We start from the raw sequence: 20,166 nt of genomic DNA, 5'->3' as shown, positions 1-20,166 counted from the left end.
AGCTGAGACTCCAAACTGGAAAGTTGCTGAATAAAAAGTGAAATCATTAAAAGCTAAAAATAATGAAAAACTCTTACCAATTATAAATTGTCTCAAAATATTACTGTGAACATTATAGTAAAACTTAACTCAAAGGTGAACAACCGCTTTAATATGACAAGATGGTGCCATCAGGGAGCTTGGCCTCATTCATTTTATATGGGCGTGTAACTCCTTCGTGACATCATATCCTTATATTTTACAAAAGGGGGTTCATAATTCCCTATATATGAGTTGTATTATAAAATTCTCATATTATAAATATTATAAGTTACTGATGACTTATGATTATATAAAAGCACAAGACCATTGGCAAGTGTTTTTAAAAAGCCATGAAACTCCAAGATGGCTTATAATATTTAATATAGTAAGTGTTTATTATGTAAGATAAAATCACATGTTTGCATTTTCAGGTCAACAGCAGTTGGAAAGTCTTTATTATACTGAATAAATTGTTTGTGAAGGTATAAACAGATGCCAGTTGTTTTTGCATAGTTTAGTACTTATTTGGTACTGTGTATAGTACAGGTATAGGATCCGTTATCCGAAAACCCGTTATCCAGAAAGTTCTGAATTACGGAAAGGCCATCTCCCATAGACTCCATTATAAACAAATAATTCTAATTTTTAAAAATGATTTACTTTTTCTCTGTAATAATAAAACAGTACCTGTACTTGATCCCAACTAAGATATAATTACCCCTTATTGGGGGCAGAACAGCCCTATTGGGTTTATTTAATGGTTAAATGATTCCCTTTTCTCTGTAATAATAAAACAGTACCTGTACTTGATCCCAACTAAGATATAATTACCCCTTATTGGGGGCAGAACAATCCTATTGGGTTTATTTAATGGTTAAATGATTCCCTTTTCTCTGTAATAATAAAACAGTACCTGTACTTGATCCCAACTAAGATATAATTACCCCTTATTGGGGGCAGAACAGCCCTATTGGGTTTATTTAATGGTTAAATGATTCCCTTTTCTCTGTAATAATAAAACAGTACCTGTACTTGATCCCAACTAAGATATAATTACCCCTTATTGGGGGCAGAACAGCCCTATTGGGTTTATTTAATGGTTAAATGATTCCCTTTTCTCTGTAATAATAAAACAGTACCTGTACTTGATCCCAACTAAGATATAATAACCCCTTACTGGGGGCAGAACAGCCCTATTGGGTTTATTTAATGGTTAAATGATTCCCTTTTCTCTGTAATAATAAAACAGTACCTGTACTTGATCCCAACTAAGATATAATTACCCCTTATTGGGGGCAAAACAGCCCTATTGGGTTTATTTAATGTTTATATAAAGTTTTGGCAGACTTAAGGTTTGGAGATCCAAATTATGGAGAGATCCCTTATTTGAAAAACCCCAGGTCCTGAGCATTCTGGATAATGAGTCCCATACCTGTACTTAGTTTGATAAAATCCTGTTGAATCTGCCTCCGGTCCTTTCTAAGCAAATACATTAACGTACATAAAGTCCATAAAGACAGCAGATTTACCCACAAAAATATCCTTTGAAGAATCGATTTTTTGATCTTTATAAATCCATAAATATTATTCCAGGCAAAAATAGAATTATATTTGTCACTCTATGACATCAGAGAGTGACAAATACATGTAACACTATAACACTCAGTATTATTGTGGGCGCTTTCCTATTGTGATTCCTTATTGCAGAACTCAATACATAGAATAGAAGCACCTTATCTGTATCTGACAGGAGAGTATGGGGTTGTTATTACTCGCTCCATGTGAGCGCATCGGGATTCCAAAAATAAGTTCCTATTTATAATAATTCATGCAGCAATTCACATCTGGGATCCAGATTGGTTGTCTAGCTGGCTTTCGAGCTGTGAAATGCAATGAGTAGTAAAGCTGTAAAGTGAAAATGGATAAATGGATTTTACAGCTTTCTAAAATATCTTTATAATCAAAACAGTTGTATAGGTTTAAATGAGTGAATACTTATCAATATGCAGAGTCTTTCCAGTTTCCATAGATGTAAGGTAATAAATATTTGCCCAAGTCTAGTAACCCTTAGCAACCAATTAGATCCTTGCTTTCAAGCCGCTAATTGGGGGTTACTAGCCCTTTACCAAACTTTGCACATTCTTTTAAGGTTACCAGATAAGAATTCAGGGACACACCTAATAAATACATGTTGCAAAGCGGCAACGATTGGATTTAAAATAAAGTGCAATCAGTTCAGCCCTGCCAGCTGGATTTTTTATATGTGTCCCTGAATTTTCAAGTGATCTGGTCACCCTGCATTTTATTATGTTGCCACCAAAGTATCTTACAGAAATGTTATCTGCTCCTTATTTATCTGGAAGAATATTAATATAACTATATACAGTAATAAAAAGTAATTATATCAGTTGGGCACATCTGCCCCACCCAAATGGCATCATATGTATATCCCCTCTGTTCACCAGCACCATCACATTTTCCTAAAAGAAATAGCAGCTTTCACTCAGCAGCCATTTTTCCTCTCGCACTTCTTCAGTGACATTTACATCTGCAAACAGCACATGTGCACTGTAAAGTTCATACAATGAAGAATGCAGGCTTACACAGGCAGAACTTACTTTCATAAAAAGTCCTCCTTGGCTTGAGCACTGTAATGGTTAAGCCGAGCTCAGAAGAGAAAGTTGGAAGAAAAAAAATATAGGAGCAGACAGCTAGAGCAGGGTTTTGTTGGGAACAAGCAATGCCATCTTTTCATTGGCTGCTAGACTGGAGAGCGTGTTTAGTAATCTGAGCTAAGAACTGAGCATGCCCAGTATCCAACAGCCAAAGTAAATTCTTTGGCTGTTGAGTTAGAAGAGAAGGGGATGCTGCAACCTTACTGTTAATCCTTGAGCAACGATGTGGCAGGTATTTAAAGCTTTCAAAGAGGTATTTGCACTGATTAAATTATTGTGGGGGGGGGGTTACATGTCCTTTAAAGAATAAGAAAAAAAGATAAATTAAGTTGATGTTAGATTTATATTTGGGTGAAAGGATTTAACATAGAACGTTTAATATACAAGACTAAAATCTGACCAAAGTGTATTATATGGCTATGTTTAAATTTCATATATAGCACTCAGGAGAATATCTTCCATCAATGATTTGCAGAAAAAGAGACATTATTTAGGGGTTGCCTTCAATTTCTTATATTTGTTTTCTAAACCCTTTATAGACAAACAGGACAAGGGTAAAGAAAAGCCAAAGAAAGAGAAACCCATTAAACCCACCAAGAAACCCAAAGAGAAACCACCGAAAAAGGAGAAACCACCCAAACCCACCAAGAAGCCGAAAGAGAAGAAGCCAAAACCAACTAAAAAACCCAAAGAGAAGCCACCAAAACCCACTAAGAAGACTCCTGGGAAAAAGCCAGAGAAAGCAGCTGAGAGACGGGAAGAGGAGGAGAGACTCAAGAGGCCTGAAATAAAAGAGGACGAGACATACAGTGAGCCTGAAATTATAGAAGAAGACGATAGGTACAGGAGGCCCCAGATCACAGAAGAAGATGAGAGGCAAAGGAGGCCCCAGATTACAGAGGAAGATGAGAGGCATAGGAGGCCCCAGATTACAGAGGAAGATGAGAGGCATAGGAGGCCCCAGATTACAGAGGAAGATGAGAGGCATAGGAGGCCGCAGGTAACGGAGACAGAAGAAACATACAAGATACCACAAGTTCCTGATGAAGAAGACAGGTATGGAAAACCCTTAACTGAGGAAACCGAGGAAGGATATGACAGACCATCAATAACAGACAGCAGAAGAGTATATGATGGAGAAGAATGGGAGGAAGGTGAGCTGCTATAGATGTAATATAGAAGTACATGAGGGTCTTATGAGCTTAGAATAAGATTTGCGTTCAGCAGTAAAGTCACATTTTAGAGACCTGCCTGGGTATTATAAAGTGCTTTAATATACTAGCTACTGGTTTTAAGCATGGCTGACCTGAAAAAAAAAGTCAACATTCCTTCAACAGACCTTTTACATTTTTTACAGGCCATATGTGCGTTGTTAACGATTCCTTAGATTTTTCAACTCTTGGCCGGTCAGGTGCCTTGACACAACTATCCAATCAGGTGGCTGGGGGGGATTTAAAGTTGAGCTGCTCGTAGTGTCTCTGAGGGGGAGTTTGTTGGCTGACAGCAGAGAGAGGGGCCAGGAACGGGAGAAGTAATATCAGGCAGGAAACGTCTCATTCCTTTACTGTAATAAAGCTGTGATACAGGGAACCTTTAGATCATGCATTTGCATTTATTGCCATATGTCTATAAACTAAAGAGACCAACGAGTGTGTATAAACTTATAAAGATACTGAGTATATAGTGATGCACCATAAAAAAATCTGGCAGTGAGAGCCCATAGCATTTGTCGGCATAAAATTGGTGACTTCAATATGGTGCAGCCAGTGGCAAAAGCGCTTTCTGCACTAGTGATGCGGCCCCCTCTGGACCCGATAAAGTTCTAAGCGCAGAGTGGGAGAGGGGGGGGCAGCCCCAGAATCACCACTGGATACAGGCAAGCACTGTAATTAGTCATAGGAGACAGGCATACATGTTCATGGAGCTCATGAGATGTTCTTTCACAAGAAACATTCAATAGGAAATACAAAGAATTGGATAAAGGGTGGTATAAACTGTTGCTTTGGGACCCCCAAAGCAACTCCCCCCTGTTTCGCGAAATAATCCGCCAATGGCGAAATGGTGAAATTTGCCGCAAATCCATGCCTGCCAAATTATTTTGCCCATCACTAGTCAGGGTTTTGCATTCTTGGACAACCCAACAGAGTCTCCCACACTCCTTGCAACCCTATACCATTGTACTCTAAACAGAATAGGGGTGAACAGTCCTCCCCCACTATAATGCCAGCTTAGGTGCATGGTGGAACTTGGATGTGGTGGCCTTGGGTGGTACCTGATTTTACATACAAAATTGTAGCAGTGATGCACAATTCTATGCAAAGTTGTTGGGGTGATTCAATTAATCAGGATGTGGCTTGGTTTCATAAAGGAACCCTATTAAAGGTGGAGCAATCAAGCAGGTGCCCAAAGTTTCTGTTTAGGGAATGTAGCACTTTTTTGAATGGTTGGCCACCAGTTTATCCCCTTTCTTCCATATCATTAGGCATTCAGGCACACAGAAACAAATAAGAGAACACAGAAAAGGAATAATGTACTGGTTGAATGCAGATATGTGAGATACTTGTGTATATATATTATTCCTCCCTTCTCATTGGGGGTACACGCTATGCAGTGGCTAACATCTTTCCACCATGTGTTGCAGTGAGGATCAGCTTCATTACAAGTGATTTACCCTCTGTGGGATATAAAAAAACTCCTACTGTGTTTACATGTTCTGCCCAACAATCAGTCTTTGTGAAAGGCTAAATATACTGTGTCTACCTTAATAAGGACTCAGGAGGAGTTTATAAACTTGCTCAGCAGATCACGGGCCCTATTTATCAAGTCTCTGGGAAAAACACAAAGGGGTGAAAAAAATGTATATCAGTGGTTTTAGGAACTGGGCAGAATTTAAAAATGTCATCTGTCGAAGCATCGTATTGGCCAGTTTATGGTGCATGGGCAGATGAGCAAGCGGAGACAACATTCCTCTTCATTCCCTGCTGTTGTGATGGTTCATGTTCTTTCTATGACCTGTGGAACATGACAGTTGGAATATTTGTGAGCTCCTATTTTAAAGAGAATTACTGAAAAATCATTTAAAATGTGTGTATTTATGACTTAAAAGGATGTGGGTGCCAGTGAACCCCTTGCCATCTCCTCTTTTCTATAGCATTACACTTTATATTCCAGAATTTCCTGTATTACCAATTCCTGAACCCCCCGAACCAGACAGAGAGGAGCGCCGACCCCAGCCTGGTGAGTGAATTAAGTCTAGACCAATCTCACACAATTAATTCCAGACTTGTGTCCTCCAGTTAGAGTTGCCTCTTTTAGAAATATTACACACGCCGTATGACTGCCGCTACTTGTGGCAGATATCAAAATACCACTAATTGCCAAGGATTTATTTGCTTTCCTTTGTGGGCCTCCTGGCACCAGTAAATATGTATCAGTTAATCCCTGGTACTGGGAAGCCCATAGCACATTGTGTCAAGTGACATGTAGCGATGTGCTGTAGCCTTCATTAGATCTGCTGCAGGGATCTCCTAGCAGTAAGGTCATTAGCAAGCCTAAGTGTAATTGCTCCTACATTGACTCAACATAGACTGAAATCATATTGAAATTTGTAGTGTTGTGGTTAGTACTTTGATCTGTTATGTGCCAATGTTACCTGTGGCAAGAAAGATTTAAACAAAAGTAAAGCATTTCATATCCAAGCTTCTCAACATATAACCATGGAGTATGCAAGGAAGATAATGAATATTTAATATATATATATGATCAGTACTGTTTTCTCCTTGCCAGATCCAGAAGAACGTCCAACAGAGGATTATAATGAACACCTGGAAAGGGAAGACTATGATGACTGTATGATCACAGAGTACTCATCCCCACTTTCCCTTCCCCTTCCCACTATAAGGCCTGTTTTTTTTTGTCTCTTCTCGTGTCCACCAATCTCTTTTATCCCATCTGTTACTCTTCTTTCCTCAGTTCCCACACGTATTATCTTAATATGCTGTCTACTTTTGTGATCCTTCAGATGCCTACATTAGGCGCCAGAAGAAGAAGCCACCAAAGATTCCCGAACACAAAAAGCCTGAATATCCTGTTGTTGAAGAGAAACCACCACCCAGTAAGCACATTTTTATATTTCAAACACTATTCTAACTGTATCAACTAACTCCTGGTTACAGGACTGGTCTGGTAGGGGCGCCTAGCATATAGGCCAGTTAGAGTGAGATCTGGGGGATTGCCTATTTTGTCTCCTGGATGCCAGGCCCGAACTGGCAATCTTTACATTCTGGCAAATGCCAGAGGGGCTGCTCCTTTCTGTATTTCTCCACTTGTGTCACTGTATTTACCTGGCAGTTTCCCCTGCTCAGCCCCTCAATCTCTTTAAAAAAAATGTAGATCCTACCTTCTTGAGAAAATTATTTAATTATTTTGTCTAGTCCTGCACTTAAGCCCCCCCCCAAACTGTGTGCAGTTTTAACCTCCAGTTTGTGCCTGTATATGACCCACTCACTTAGACTGTAAGCTCTAAGGGGCAGAGACTTCCTTCCTACTGTGTCTCATACCACATGGCACTTCGCGGCAGATTTATCAAAATGTAAGTTAGAGCTAAATACATAAAAACTCACCCATGTTCTATTTATTCCTATGGGATTTTAGAAGTTTCTCAACGGGTGAAAGTTAGAGTTCACCATTTGATAAAAACACTTCTACAATTCCATAGTACAGGGGCAACCTGGTCTGCTACCTCGCCTCTGCACCTGCGCTATCGCATCGCACCCCAACTGAACTGATAGTTCATTACCCCCGCTGCGTAATGACAAGCGGCGGGGCAATGAAACCAGTGCACAGCGCAGACTAGGGGTAGGCAGGAGAGGTTCCTGCCTGGCGCCCCCCAATCATCGCGCCCTAGGCAGCTGCCTCTTCTGCCTACCCCTAGTTCCGGCCCTGCCATAGTAACAAATAGAATGTGGGTGAATCTTTATGTATTAAGCTGTAACTCACATTTTGATACTTATTCATTGTATTTGATATAATACGTGCCCTCCCTGTGCATACTTCTGTACGCTGTAAGATTGTGCAGCTCTGCGTATTCTTGTAGCACTATCAATAAAGTTATATAAAATCAAGCATGGACCAAACAAGCCTGCCCTACATTCTGGCTGATTGTTAAATCGATGCTTGCTCTGCTGTTGAGGCATTAAAGCCCAAGAGCAATTCATATACGAACATTCAGGAAATCCCACTGAATCACAGGGCCATTATTTGGTCTTATTCTTAGTGATTCACTTTTTATTCCTGCTGGATTGCACCTTTTTTTTTCTGGCAATTCAGACTTTCCTGTGCCAACCACATTTGTATTCACCTAAAAAATAAGCTTCGCCTGCAGATTCTCTGTATGAAAAACAGATGTGGGTGAGTCTTGGTGGGTGGATTTGTCTAGCCTGTCTGCTAGATGCAAATATGTCTCCTGATCTGATGACAGCAAAAACCATATCTGAAATAACAGCTTGGTTTAGCTGGGACCCTGGCAGACTAGCACCCTAGGGACAACCAGAAAATTCATTTGCCCTCTGAATCATGAGTTTAATGTACTTCTGTGTTGTTTCTTTCCATGTGATATGCTATTTCTATTAAAGGAAACCCCCCCGAACAATGTAGGTCTCTATAAAAGTGTATTGCTTTAGACAGCTGCATTATTTCCTGTCAGCTGATCTCTGAGGGAGCACACAGCCCATTACTAAATGGCGGCTCAAGGGAAAAAATGTAGCAATGCTTAGTATAATACAGTTTGCTAAGACTTTTTAATAGGTCATTAAATATGATATAAACTATCTGTTGGTTAAGTATTCATTCTGTGAGTATTGTCAGTGCCGGATTTGTTATATGGGCGCCCCAAGGCCGCCCCTATTTGCGCATCTTTCCCCCACCCACATGCGAATTCGCAACAAACCCCACCCCCCCGCGCGCACATACGGAGCAGTGGGGAGAGGTCCCAGTTGCTCTGTATGTGAGCTAAATATCGGTGCGGCTTTGGCGGCATGCCAAAATATGTGCCACCCTAGGCCCGGGCCTTTGTGGTTGCGCCACGAATCCGGGCCAGATATAGTTTTCTTTTAACTGGATAAAGATACTATATAAAGACTTTTTATTACACTTTTTGTTATACTCTTTTCCAGGGGTCTCCAACCTTTATTGCACATTATTACACATTGCCACAGTCAAATGTAAAAAGACTTGGAGAGCAACACAAGCACCATAAAAGTTCATGGAGGTGCCAAATAAGGGCTAAGATTGGCTATTAGGGGCCTCTATGCACACTATCAGCTTACAGGGGCTTTATTTGGTAGTAAATCTTGTTTTTATTTATACTTGCCCCCAAGTCAGGAATTCAAAAATAACTCCCTGGTTTGGGGCACTGAGAGCAACATCCAAGGGGTAGGTGACATGTTGCCCCCGAGCCACTGGTTGGGGATCACTGCTCTAAGTTATCATCATATTTTGTACCATCACACAAGTTGTGGGAATTGAGAGATCCCCTCTAGGGTGCTTTTTATGTCCTTGGCAGTATAAACAATGACTGATGCCAATATTATTGTATCAAAAGGGTAGAAAGATAACACAGAAAGGTCAACTATTGTTTTTGCAGAAATGGTGGCTACACTACCTGACTCTACAGGGGGCTACAAACACCACTTTTAAAAATGGTGGCTATCCTACCTGATGCTACAGGGGGCACTTTTAGCGCTGGGAAATTGATGGCTAAACATTTTATGCGGATATGGAAACATTGTTAACCTCCAGCATCATTTGGATTCAGACTCAGGGTAATGTTCAGTAATCTGGAATTTTTGTTTAGTATCCAAAATAAATAACGGGAACTCTATTTTAAGATTATGAGCGGCTCCGCTGAGACTCCCAGATAAAATCTGTATTGCTGCTAAAGTACATGTTCCTTATAAGTTGAATTCATTACTTGCGTTGCCTTTCTTGGCTGGCTGTATAAGAACGGCATGCAGTTTCACTTGCACCCATGGGATTTTGGTGTATTCTGGGTAGGAGATATCCTAAGGATAGTTAAAGCCTGTAAGAAGGATTTCTACATTTTTGTTGTATGTCATACCAGAAATAGCTGTCTAGAATAATCTTAAAGGTAAAGTAAAGCCAAAATCTTAACTAACTAATTGGAGCTCTGTATTGCTCAGTGTCTGCAGCACATAGTATCACCATGCTGGCAGGCCTGTTGCTCAGTTTTGACTGTTAGTATTAAGCAATTTTTTTCATCTAATACGGTTTTGTGGTGAAACCCTTTTTTTCCGCTCTGGCAAAATTTTTCTTGAATCTGTGCTAGAATTCCACCATACATTGTGTTTGCAGAGTTGCATGGCAGAGTCTAGTGTATTTGATATGAGAAAAAACATGGAGAAAAACAGTCATTGACACCAATGCATTTGGTAGAAATTTTGCCATTTTTGCCCCAGTTGGGCAAATTTTTAGGGAAGCAAAATGGGGCAGTTTCACTCATCAATATCAACCGTAACTCGGGTTGCAGATTCAGTGATGGAGTAAATACAATAATACAGACGCCATGACTTCGGGGAGTAGTTGGAATGGGGGTCACATCTTCTTCAGTGGGCCTCCACAATACATTTGGGGGGGCCTGTGTTTGCAAGTTTTTTTTTTAGTTGTTTGTTTCTACTGGGTTGTTTATTTAGAGCAGGGGTCCCCAACCTTTCTTACTCGTGAGCCACAGTCAAATGTAAAAAGACTTGGGGAGCAACACAAGCACCATAAAAGTTCATGGAGAAGCCAAATAAGGGCTAAGATTGGCTATTAGGGGCCTCTATGCACACTATCAGCTTACAGGGGGCTTTATTTGCTAGTAAATCTTGTTTTTATTCAACCAAAACTTGCCCCCAAGTCAGGAATTCAAAAATAACTACCTGGTTTGGGGGCACTGAGAGCAACATCCAAGGGGTTGGTGAGCCACATGTTGTCCCCGAGCCACTAGTTGGGGATCACTGATTTAGAAGAATGGAAGCATTTGCTGCTGAGGGATGGACTATGCACTCCTCGTGGGCTCCAGACTATCTGTCTAGTGAATAGTGTGTAAGACTGGACACTGCACCAGAGCTTATTATCAGAAACGGAGAAGCAAGATGGCTGATGGCATAAACATAACTGGGTTGCACTACTCTATTGATCCAAGTGACCAGCGTTAGTGCAGTTTTCCCATCCATGTGTAAATATGGAATCGTTTTAGTCAATTATGTGCAAAAATGACCAAGTGGAATTACTGTATACTAACGAAATCATAATTTTTGAGAAATTTGAAACTGAATAATGTCAGAATGTGTCCATTGCTTGCTTCTTTTCCATTTCAGGGAAACCTGTGGCACCTCCCACACTCCCCCCTGATTATCCTGACCTCAAATTCAATTATGATGACTGTAAGTACCTAATAACAATACAATCGATGTATTTCTAAGGCGATTTATTGACATCACAGTGCAGAAGTGAGACAGCAACCAGAAACCAATTATATAGCTCTCCTTCTTAGAAAGATATAGAGCTTTCCGTACAAGTGGGCAATGCAATGATATAGAGCTTTCTGTGGGATTGAGCAATGCAATGATATAGAGCTTTGTGTGGGAGTGGGCAATGCAATGATATAGAGCTTTCTGTGTGAGTGGGCAATGCAATTATATAAAGCTTCCAGTACAAGTGAACAATGCAATTATATTATAGAGCTTCCAGTAAAAGTGAGACATGCAACCCAGTGGGGTTCAGCAGTGCAGTGATATATAGAACCTCCTGTGAGAGTGTGTGTGGGGGGGGTGGTCAGAAATAAAACTTTTATAGCTTGTAAGACAGAGAGTGCAGTGTAACCCCAGAAATATCAGCTGATGGTTCACTTTTCTTTCCAGATGATTACACTGTGCACTTTAGACCACCAGATCGAAAGAAGGAGGAAGAGGAGGAAACAGATGAGGAGAAATATACCTCAAGTAATGATCACCGCTCTTACCATCAGACATACATAGAATGGCACTTATCAGCGATGGATATATTTTGGAGGGCCCCACAAAAACCATGTTTTGCCTCCCATCTTAACTATTAACATTAACTATCCCTAATGCCTTACAACTGCCATCATCATTACTAGTGCTTTCTGCTAACATATGCCAAGGATAACATAACATTTTATACTCTCATTCTATTTACAGAGAAGCCCCAAAAACCAACTAGTAGCAAAGAAGAGCGGGAAAGAGAGGAGAAGGAAAAAGGTGAGAAAAGGAAATAAGGGGAGGAAGGAAAGCTGAAAGGAATATGCATATAGCAGCTAATGGAAACAGCACAAAGTAAAGGAATGGTTTACCTTTACGTTACCGTTTAATATTTACTATTCCTAGCAAATTTGCAATTGGTCTTTGTTTTTTTAATAGTTTTTGTATTATTTTTCTTACTTTTCTACATCTTTCCAGCTTTCAAATGGGGGTCACTGACTTTGGCAGCCAAAAACGATTGCATTATGGCAACTATGGCATTATTGGTATTGTTACTTTTTTTACTTTTTTATTCTTTTTATTCTTTCTATTCAGCCCTTCTCCTGTTTATATTCCAGTCTCTCATTTAAACCACTGCCTGGTTGCTAAGGTAAACAAGACCTTAGCCACCAGATTTCTGCTGAAATTCCAAACTGGAGAACATCTGAACAAAAAGCTAAATATCTGATAAAATGCAAAAAATGAAAACCTATTGCAAATTGTCTGAATATCAAGGGGTGGTGGTACACATATCATCAGTGATGGTGCCCATAGCTACCAATGAGCAATTAGATTTGAACAGTCACCTACAAGCTAAGAAACAAAAAACAAATCGGATTGGTTGCTATGAGCATGAGCTATGCTACATCACCAGTGTTTGTCTCCATTGCTGAAAAATATGGCTTTTAGTACTAGAACCAGGTAAATCCAAAAATACATTGCTTACACTTCCCTTTACATTGCAGAGAAGAAAAAGCCACCTGAATCCTGGGATTCGGAGGAGGAAGAGGAGCAGCTTCCAAAAGAGAGGAAAAGTGAGTGGAATAGAGCCAAGCATAAGGGCAATCTGTACTTGTGTCAGCAGCACACAGAGATACTCTGCCTTATCATACACAGAGATACTCTGCCTTATCATACACAGAGATACTCTGCCTTATCATACACAGAGATACTCTGCCTTATCATACACAGAGATACTCTGCCTTATCATACACAGAGATACTCTGCCTTATCATACACAGAGATACTCTGCCTTATCATACACAGAGATACTCTGCCTTATCATACACAGAGAGGGCTTCTAACAGTACCCCAGGGAGTTGGAGATATAAGTACAAAGGGCATATTAAATTGTGTAACAACTTTTATATGTTTTCAGTGTACACAATGTGCAAATCCAGCTGTCCCACTACTCTATGCACGCTATTGAGGGCAGGAGGCTGGGCATTGTAGGTGAATAACAGCTAAAGGGCAACAGGTTAAACATGGGTGATTTATGCAATTTTACCCCATTACATTGCAGCCCTATTCATATTCTATTGCCATTGTCTGTCTCTTCACTAACTTCAGCCCTGGCTGGGTTCCACTTGCCCTGTCTTAAAGAAACAGTAACACCAAAAAATGAAAGAGCTTTAAAGTAATAAAAATATAATGCACTGTTGCCCAGCACTGGTAAAACTGGTGTGTTTGCTACAGTAACACTACTATAATTTATATAATAAGCTGCTGTGTAGCCCCGGGGGCAGCCATTCAAGCTGGAAAAAAGGAGAAAAGGCACAGGTTACATAGCAGATAACAGATAAGTTCTGTAGAATACAATAGTGTTATCTGTTATCTGCTATGTGCCTGTGCCTTTTCTCCTTTGAATGGCTGCCCCCGTGGCTACACAGCAGCTTATTTATATAAATTATAGTAGACTTTCTGAAGTAAACACACAACTTTTACCAGTGCAGGGCAGCAGCACATTATATTTTAGTTACTTTTATACACTTTCATTTTTTGGTGTTACTGTTCCTTTAAAAACACACATATATTTTATCCACATAAGAAAAAGAAAGTAATACATTTTAGACATGAATATACCCTATTACTATTTATTTTTTTACTCACGTATTCCCCCCACAGAGTGTCCACCTATTGGACTGGAGTCCCACCGCATTGAAGATGATCAGATCCTGGTCTCCTCCATGTTGCGCCATGGTCTCCATGCTCAGAGAGGCCGACTCAATATGCAGGTGTGTGTAACCCTGGGTGTAATGGCATTGCTGGGTATTAACCAGAAGTTGATCTCACCTAATTTCTTTCTGTCTACCTGTGTTAAACTCACCCTATTGCCCCCCCCCCACCCATTTTCAGTCCTGATGGAACTTTCCAATTAAGGTTTATTAGGAACTAAAATTTGCTTCACCTGTCTATAGCTTATGCCCCCCTCTGTTTGTCCCATCTCCAGGCAGGAGCTAATGAGGATGACTTTTTTGATGGAGCCTGGTGTGCAGAGGACGACAGCCAAGCGCAGTGGTTAGAGGTGGACACAAGGAGGACCACTTTGTTCACCGGAGTTATAACACAAGGGCGGGATTCTCTTTTGCAGTACGTATCCCTTTCCCATCCACTTCTTGTGTTTGGTCTTACCCAATATGGAGGCTTAACTCCAACAGTTAACTCTTTTTTCTCCCTGCTTCTGACAGTGATGATTTTGTCACGTCGTTCCATGTGGGGTTTAGCAATGACAGCCAGAAGTGGGTCTTGTACAGCAATGGATATGAAGAGATGGTGAGTGTGTGGAGACCTCATTCTCAAGCTTGCACTGGCGGAACTTTAGCAGTTAGAACACATTTACAGAAGCAGAATTTTACAGAGTAAATTGTTAATGTACTTTTAGTGAGTTGTAATGGCAGATGCAGTAAATACTTTGAAGAAAGGACTGGGAGTCCTTTTAGCAGGTCAGAAAAGTAAATATCCATCACTCATCTCATTGGCATTTTGGAGTCATAAAGGAATTTCTACCTGTTAATAGAAACGGGGAATGTATCCCAAGTGGTTCTTTTTTAAGTACCATTGTAGGCAAAGGTTTAACTTTGTGGAGTGCTGGTAATTGTTACTTTGTGGGCTGCTGTGTGCTCTACATCAGTGATCCCCAACCATTGGTTTACAAGCAGCATGTTACTCACCAACCCTTTGGATGTTGCTCCCAGTGGCCTCAAAGCAGGGGCTTATTTTTGAATTCCTGACTTACATGCATGTTTTGGTAGCCAAACAGAACCTTCGGGGCTGCCAATAACAGCTTTAATTTGGCACCCCGAGGATTTGTTTTGTTTGTTTTGTTTCCTGACTCTTTTTACAGTTGGATGTGGCTCACAGGTAAAAATGGCTGGGGATCCCTGCTCTACATACTTTCCACTGGTGTGTGTTTTGTGTAAGCTATAATTTGTGTAAGCTATCATTTGGATATAGGTGTGTTTTTGGCTCATGTTTTGCCTTCAAAACTGCCCACAGTTGTTCCTTGGCAATGTGGATAAGGACACACCAGTGCAAACAGATTTTCCTGAACCTGTGGCAGCGCGATTCATCAGAATATACCCACAGACCTGGAATGGCAGCTTGTGCATGCGTATGGAGGTGCTTGGCTGTCCTCTGTCCAGTAAGGATACCTTCTATATAAATATACTCACCCTATAATGTTGTATGTATCTGTCAGAAACCCAACTCCTTCTCTTACACACACATTGTTATATATGGTACCAGATACCCAGCTATACCAACCTTCCATTTCACCCAGTCTCACTGTAAAGGTCCCCAAACACGGGCCGATTCTAGCTGCTGAAATCGGCAAGATATCGATCGGGCAGGTTAAAAAATCTAGTCGGACTGACTTTACCTATACCTGCCGTAATAATTCGCCCACCTGTAGGTGGGAATATCGAGAGAAGGTCCGCTCGCTTGGCGACATCGCCAACCGAGCGGATCTTAAGGTGTATGGGCACCTTTAGCGTTTCATTTATATCACACACCCTTCTCCACTGACTAGTGAAGGTAAAAGAGATCATAGCATTTGCTCCAGGACTAATGACCCATGGCAACAAATCTTACTTCTTATACACTTAAATTAAATAAAAGTTCAGGTATGGAATCTTTTATCCGGAAACCTGTAATCCAGAAAGCTCTGAATTCTCCCATAGGCTCTATTTTAATCAGATAATTCAAATTTGAAAAAATGATTTCCCTTTTCTCTGTAATAATAAAACAGGACCTTGTACTTGATCTCAACTAATATAACTAATAACTAATCCTTATTGGAGGCAAAACAAGCCTATTGGGTTTATTTAATGTTTCAGTAATATTTTAGTAGGCTTAAGGTATGGAGATCTGAATTACAGAAAAACCCCTTATGTGAAAAACCCCAGGTCCAGAGCATTCTGCATAACAGGTCCCATACCTGTACCAACTACTATACATACTATACATGTATTGCACCTCTATTTTCTGTATCTCATGTATTAACCTTCCTGTTAGTCACAGAGGGGCAGAACTAAACACAAACCTGTATTTTTTTGTTACCAGATGTGGTCCATTTTTACAGTCAGAATGAGGTGCTCACATCCCCAGATAACCTGGATTTCCGGCATCACAATTATAAGGACCTGAGACAGGTGCGCTGGCCTGCCTATGGAGCCTGCTGAGTCACGTCCCTTTAATAAAGGAAACATTCAGTAATAGTTTTGGTTTCCTCTCTCTTATCTGCAGCTCATGAAAGTTGTAAATGATGAATGTCCCACCATTACGCGGATATACAACATCGGCAAGACGCCCAAGGGACTGAAGATCTATGCCATGGAGATTTCTGACAACCCAGGAGACCATGAAACAGGTCTGTAAGGTTTGAGGGTTGAGTGAATTTTCAGAAAGAACAATCAAAGGAAAGATCTAAAGATCAGTGACAGCTTTTAGAACATGAATGCCGAACTCTTCTTTTTCTTTTAACTTGGAGAAATGCCTTTTTTGGCACCGACTTCTCTTCTCCCATCTCTTTCATTTCTGTTGATCCAACCTTTTTACTGTCCCCTTAAATCCAGTTCATTATAATTACACTTTCTTGTTTTCTGGTTACCCTTTTCTCATTCTTTGTGTTAGTTTCCCCTTTTTATTTACCATTTGGTACAAGGTTTTCCCCTATAACAGTAAGAGCTGCATTATTTCCTGTCAGCTGATCTCTGAGAGAGCACACAGCCCATCACTAAATGGCGGCTCAAGGGGAAGGATGGAAAAGGGCAATATTTACTGATATATATATTCCAGTTTGGTGAGATTCTTTAACAGGTCACTTAATATAATATAAACTGTCTGTTGGTTCACCTTAGCATTAATTTTTAGTATGTTATGGCCTATTCTAATCAACTTTTCAATTGGTCATTATTTATTTTTTATAGATATTAACTCAAAGGTGAACAGAACAACCTATTCATTCTGGGGGTATAGTTTCCCTTTAACTTTTAGTATGTTATAGAATGGCCTTTTCTTTGCATCTTAGTTTTTATTTATTTGCTTTCCTCTTCTGATTCTTTCCAGCTTTCAAATAGGGGTCACTGACCCTCCAGTCAAAAAACTATTGCTCTGTGAGACTACAGTTTTATTGTTATTGTTACTTTATATCACTTATCTTGCTATTAAGGCCTCTCCCAAACATATTACTGTCTCTCTTTTAAACCAATGCCTAGTTGCTAGATTAAATTGGGCCCTAGCAACCCACAGCTGCTGAAATTCCAAACTGGAGAGCCACTGCACAAAAAGCTAAATAATTCAAAAACCACAAATAAGAAAAGTAAATACCAATTGCAAATTGTCTCAGAAAAGGCGAACAACCCCTTTAAGCCAAAGGACACAACTCCACAGAGACCAATGAAACAAAATAAGTGTTGACTGTATAGAACTCTGTACATGTTCTTTCTGCTTAATCTGCACAAAGTATCAGATCCTGTAGGGAGAAGTTTAAACCTACTGTGAAAGTGAGATCCCAATGCTACTTAGACCCCTCGACTTGGATGGATTCTGTTCTCAAGTCTTGGTTACCACTGGCCCGGCCTTGAGGGTAGCGCCGCCCTCTACGCTCTCCCCACCGATAACTCCTTTTTCATTCCCATAATGTTTCAATGTAAAATGTTGCAGCTCCAACCCGGCCCAAGGAAAGTCTCCCATAGGGCTCAATGGCACTCTGCAGCTCCAACCTGGCCCAAGGAAAGTCTCCCATAGGGCTCAATGGCACTCTGCAGCTCCAACCTGGCCCAAGGAAAGTCTCCCATAGGGCTCAATGGCACTCTGCAGCTCCAACCTGGCCCAAGGAAAGTCTCCCATAGGGCTCAATGGCACTCTGCAGCTCCAACCCGGCCCAAGGAAAGTCTCCCATAGGGCTCAATGGCACTCTGCAGCTCCAACCCGGCCCAAGGAAAGTCTCCCATAGGGCTCAATGGCACTCTGCAGCTCCAACCTGGCCCAAGGAAAGTCTCCCATAGGGCTCAATGGCACTCTGCAGCTCCAACCCGGCCCAAGGAAAGCCTCCCATAGGGCTCAATGGCACTCTGCAGTTCCAACCCGGCCCAAGGAAAGTCTCCCATAGGGCTCAATGGCACTCTGCAGCTCCAACCCGGCCCAAGGAAAGCCTCCCATAGGGCTCAATGGCACTCTGCAGCTCCAACCTGTCCAAGGAAAGTCTCCCATAGGGCTCAATGGCACTCTGCAGCTCCAACCCGGCCCAAGGGAAGTCTCCCATAGGGCTCAATGGCACTCTGCAGCTCCAACTTGGCCCAAGGAAAGTCTCCCATAGGGCTCAATGGCACTCTGCAGCTCCAACCCGGCCCAAGGAAAGCCTCCCATAGGGCTCAATGGCACTCTGCAGTTCCAACCCGGCCCAAGGAAAGTCTCCCATAGGGCTCAATGGCACTCTGCAGCTCCAACCCGGCCCAAGGAAAGTCTCCCATAGGGATCAATGGCACTCTGCAGCTCCAACCCGGCCCAAGGAAAGTCTCCCATAGGGCTCAATGGCACTCTGCAGCTCCAACCCGGCCCAAGGAAAGTCTCCCATAGGGCTCAATGGCACTCTGCAGCTCCAACCCGGCCCAAGGAAAGTCTCCCATAGGGCTCAATGGCACTCTGCAGCTCCAACCCGGCCCAAGGAAAGTCTCCCATAGGGCCCAATGGCACTCTGCAGCTCCAACCTGGCCCAAGGAAAGTCACCATACCGAAGCTTGAATGAATCTGAAACTTTCATAGTCGCTTCGATAAATACGATTTTGTTGCACTAATTTATGCAAAGAATGAAAAAGTCACGTAAGTTAATGAAAATATCGTAGAAAATACGCAAAGTTCTATAAATTTGAAAAAATATGCATCATACACAATCGTGCTTTGAATCCACAGAGCTTGTGTCAAATAAACTTTGTCTTCCACCTCAGGTGGTCTCCAGTAACTGAATTTCCCCAGCTCTAACTAGAAACATAGGAAGCAGGGTGTAACCATTATGGCCAACATCTTGATAATGAGGCCAAAGAGTGCAGGGCTCTGGTATTGGAATTCTTTTGTTTAAGGCTGTCTGAGGCCATTAGACTATGAAACTGCCGAACAGGCTATTTTTCCCAAGAATGACTCCTCAAAGGAAAAAAAGCCACTTTGAAGTTTACGAGAGTAAATAACAGTAATCAAAACCCAATGGAAAGATGGAGATAAAAGACTAATTTCAGTTTGGCCCCAGTCATTATTACTCCCCCAACAGAAGAAGATACAAGGCTCTGGACATGCCTCCGGTTTGTGCTGTAGTGAGTATGGTTTCCACCAATGGAAATGGCTGCAGTGGATGAACACAAGTTACCACTTTCCCTCTTCAGGCTACAGATGTCCTAGATTTTTTACATTGTTTCTTTTCATAAAAATGCATGTGAAACCCAACAACTTTATTGTAGCCAGTAGCAAATTCTTTCAGAATAAAGTAGTTATATATCTTTATCATCTACAATGGTGGTTCCTACTTTTATTTTGGCTCAGATGAAGCAACAGATGTTAATATGCACAAATATGGAAGAGATGCTATATATTCCCCTGGCTTATTGGATATTTGGAAATCTGCATTTATATCAGTGTTAATTTATAATGTTTAGGGTTTACAAGAGGAGATGGCAACAAAATCTGTATTGGCAGGGACAGGGCCAAGCCAACAGGGCGCCCTAGGAATGCGTGGGTGCGGGGAGTGAGGTCATTGGCCATGCCACACAATGACAAGCTGTGGGGGCAATGAGGGAGTGCAGACTAGGGGTAGGCTTCTGCCTAGCCCTTGTTCTGGCCATGTGTATTAGCTTGATAGGTTGTTAAAAGAGAGGTCCCTTGTAGGCTTAAAACCAATTGAAAAAAATTGGTAGCAACACAGGGGTCTGCAGAAGATCCTT

At 41.3% G+C, this 20,166-nt stretch overlaps 1 protein-coding gene across 1 annotated transcript in view; it reads left to right on the top strand.

The window, feature by feature from the left end:
- aebp1 (AE binding protein 1) overlaps positions 1-20,166 on the top strand; it is a 41,959-nt gene that overhangs the window by 6,905 nt on the left and 14,888 nt on the right. Inside the window, exons 3-16 of the mRNA XM_031899290.1 lie at positions 3,236-3,850; positions 5,868-5,933; positions 6,483-6,545; positions 6,718-6,810; positions 11,075-11,140; positions 11,618-11,698; positions 11,918-11,977; positions 12,703-12,771; positions 13,862-13,971; positions 14,187-14,326; positions 14,425-14,509; positions 15,233-15,377; positions 16,298-16,386; positions 16,481-16,604. Of these exons, the coding sequence (XP_031755150.1) occupies positions 3,236-3,850; positions 5,868-5,933; positions 6,483-6,545; positions 6,718-6,810; positions 11,075-11,140; positions 11,618-11,698; positions 11,918-11,977; positions 12,703-12,771; positions 13,862-13,971; positions 14,187-14,326; positions 14,425-14,509; positions 15,233-15,377; positions 16,298-16,386; positions 16,481-16,604 (1,806 nt within the window). The remainder of the gene's footprint in view (positions 1-3,235; positions 3,851-5,867; positions 5,934-6,482; positions 6,546-6,717; positions 6,811-11,074; positions 11,141-11,617; positions 11,699-11,917; positions 11,978-12,702; positions 12,772-13,861; positions 13,972-14,186; positions 14,327-14,424; positions 14,510-15,232; positions 15,378-16,297; positions 16,387-16,480; positions 16,605-20,166) is intronic.

The sequence above is a fragment of the Xenopus tropicalis genome, chromosome 3 (assembly GCF_000004195.4).
Source record: "Xenopus tropicalis strain Nigerian chromosome 3, UCB_Xtro_10.0, whole genome shotgun sequence".
Lineage (NCBI taxonomy): Eukaryota > Metazoa > Chordata > Amphibia > Anura > Pipidae > Xenopus > Xenopus tropicalis.
The sequence above is the reverse complement of the archived record's forward strand: the minus strand, read 5'-3'. Positions and strand labels throughout refer to the sequence as shown.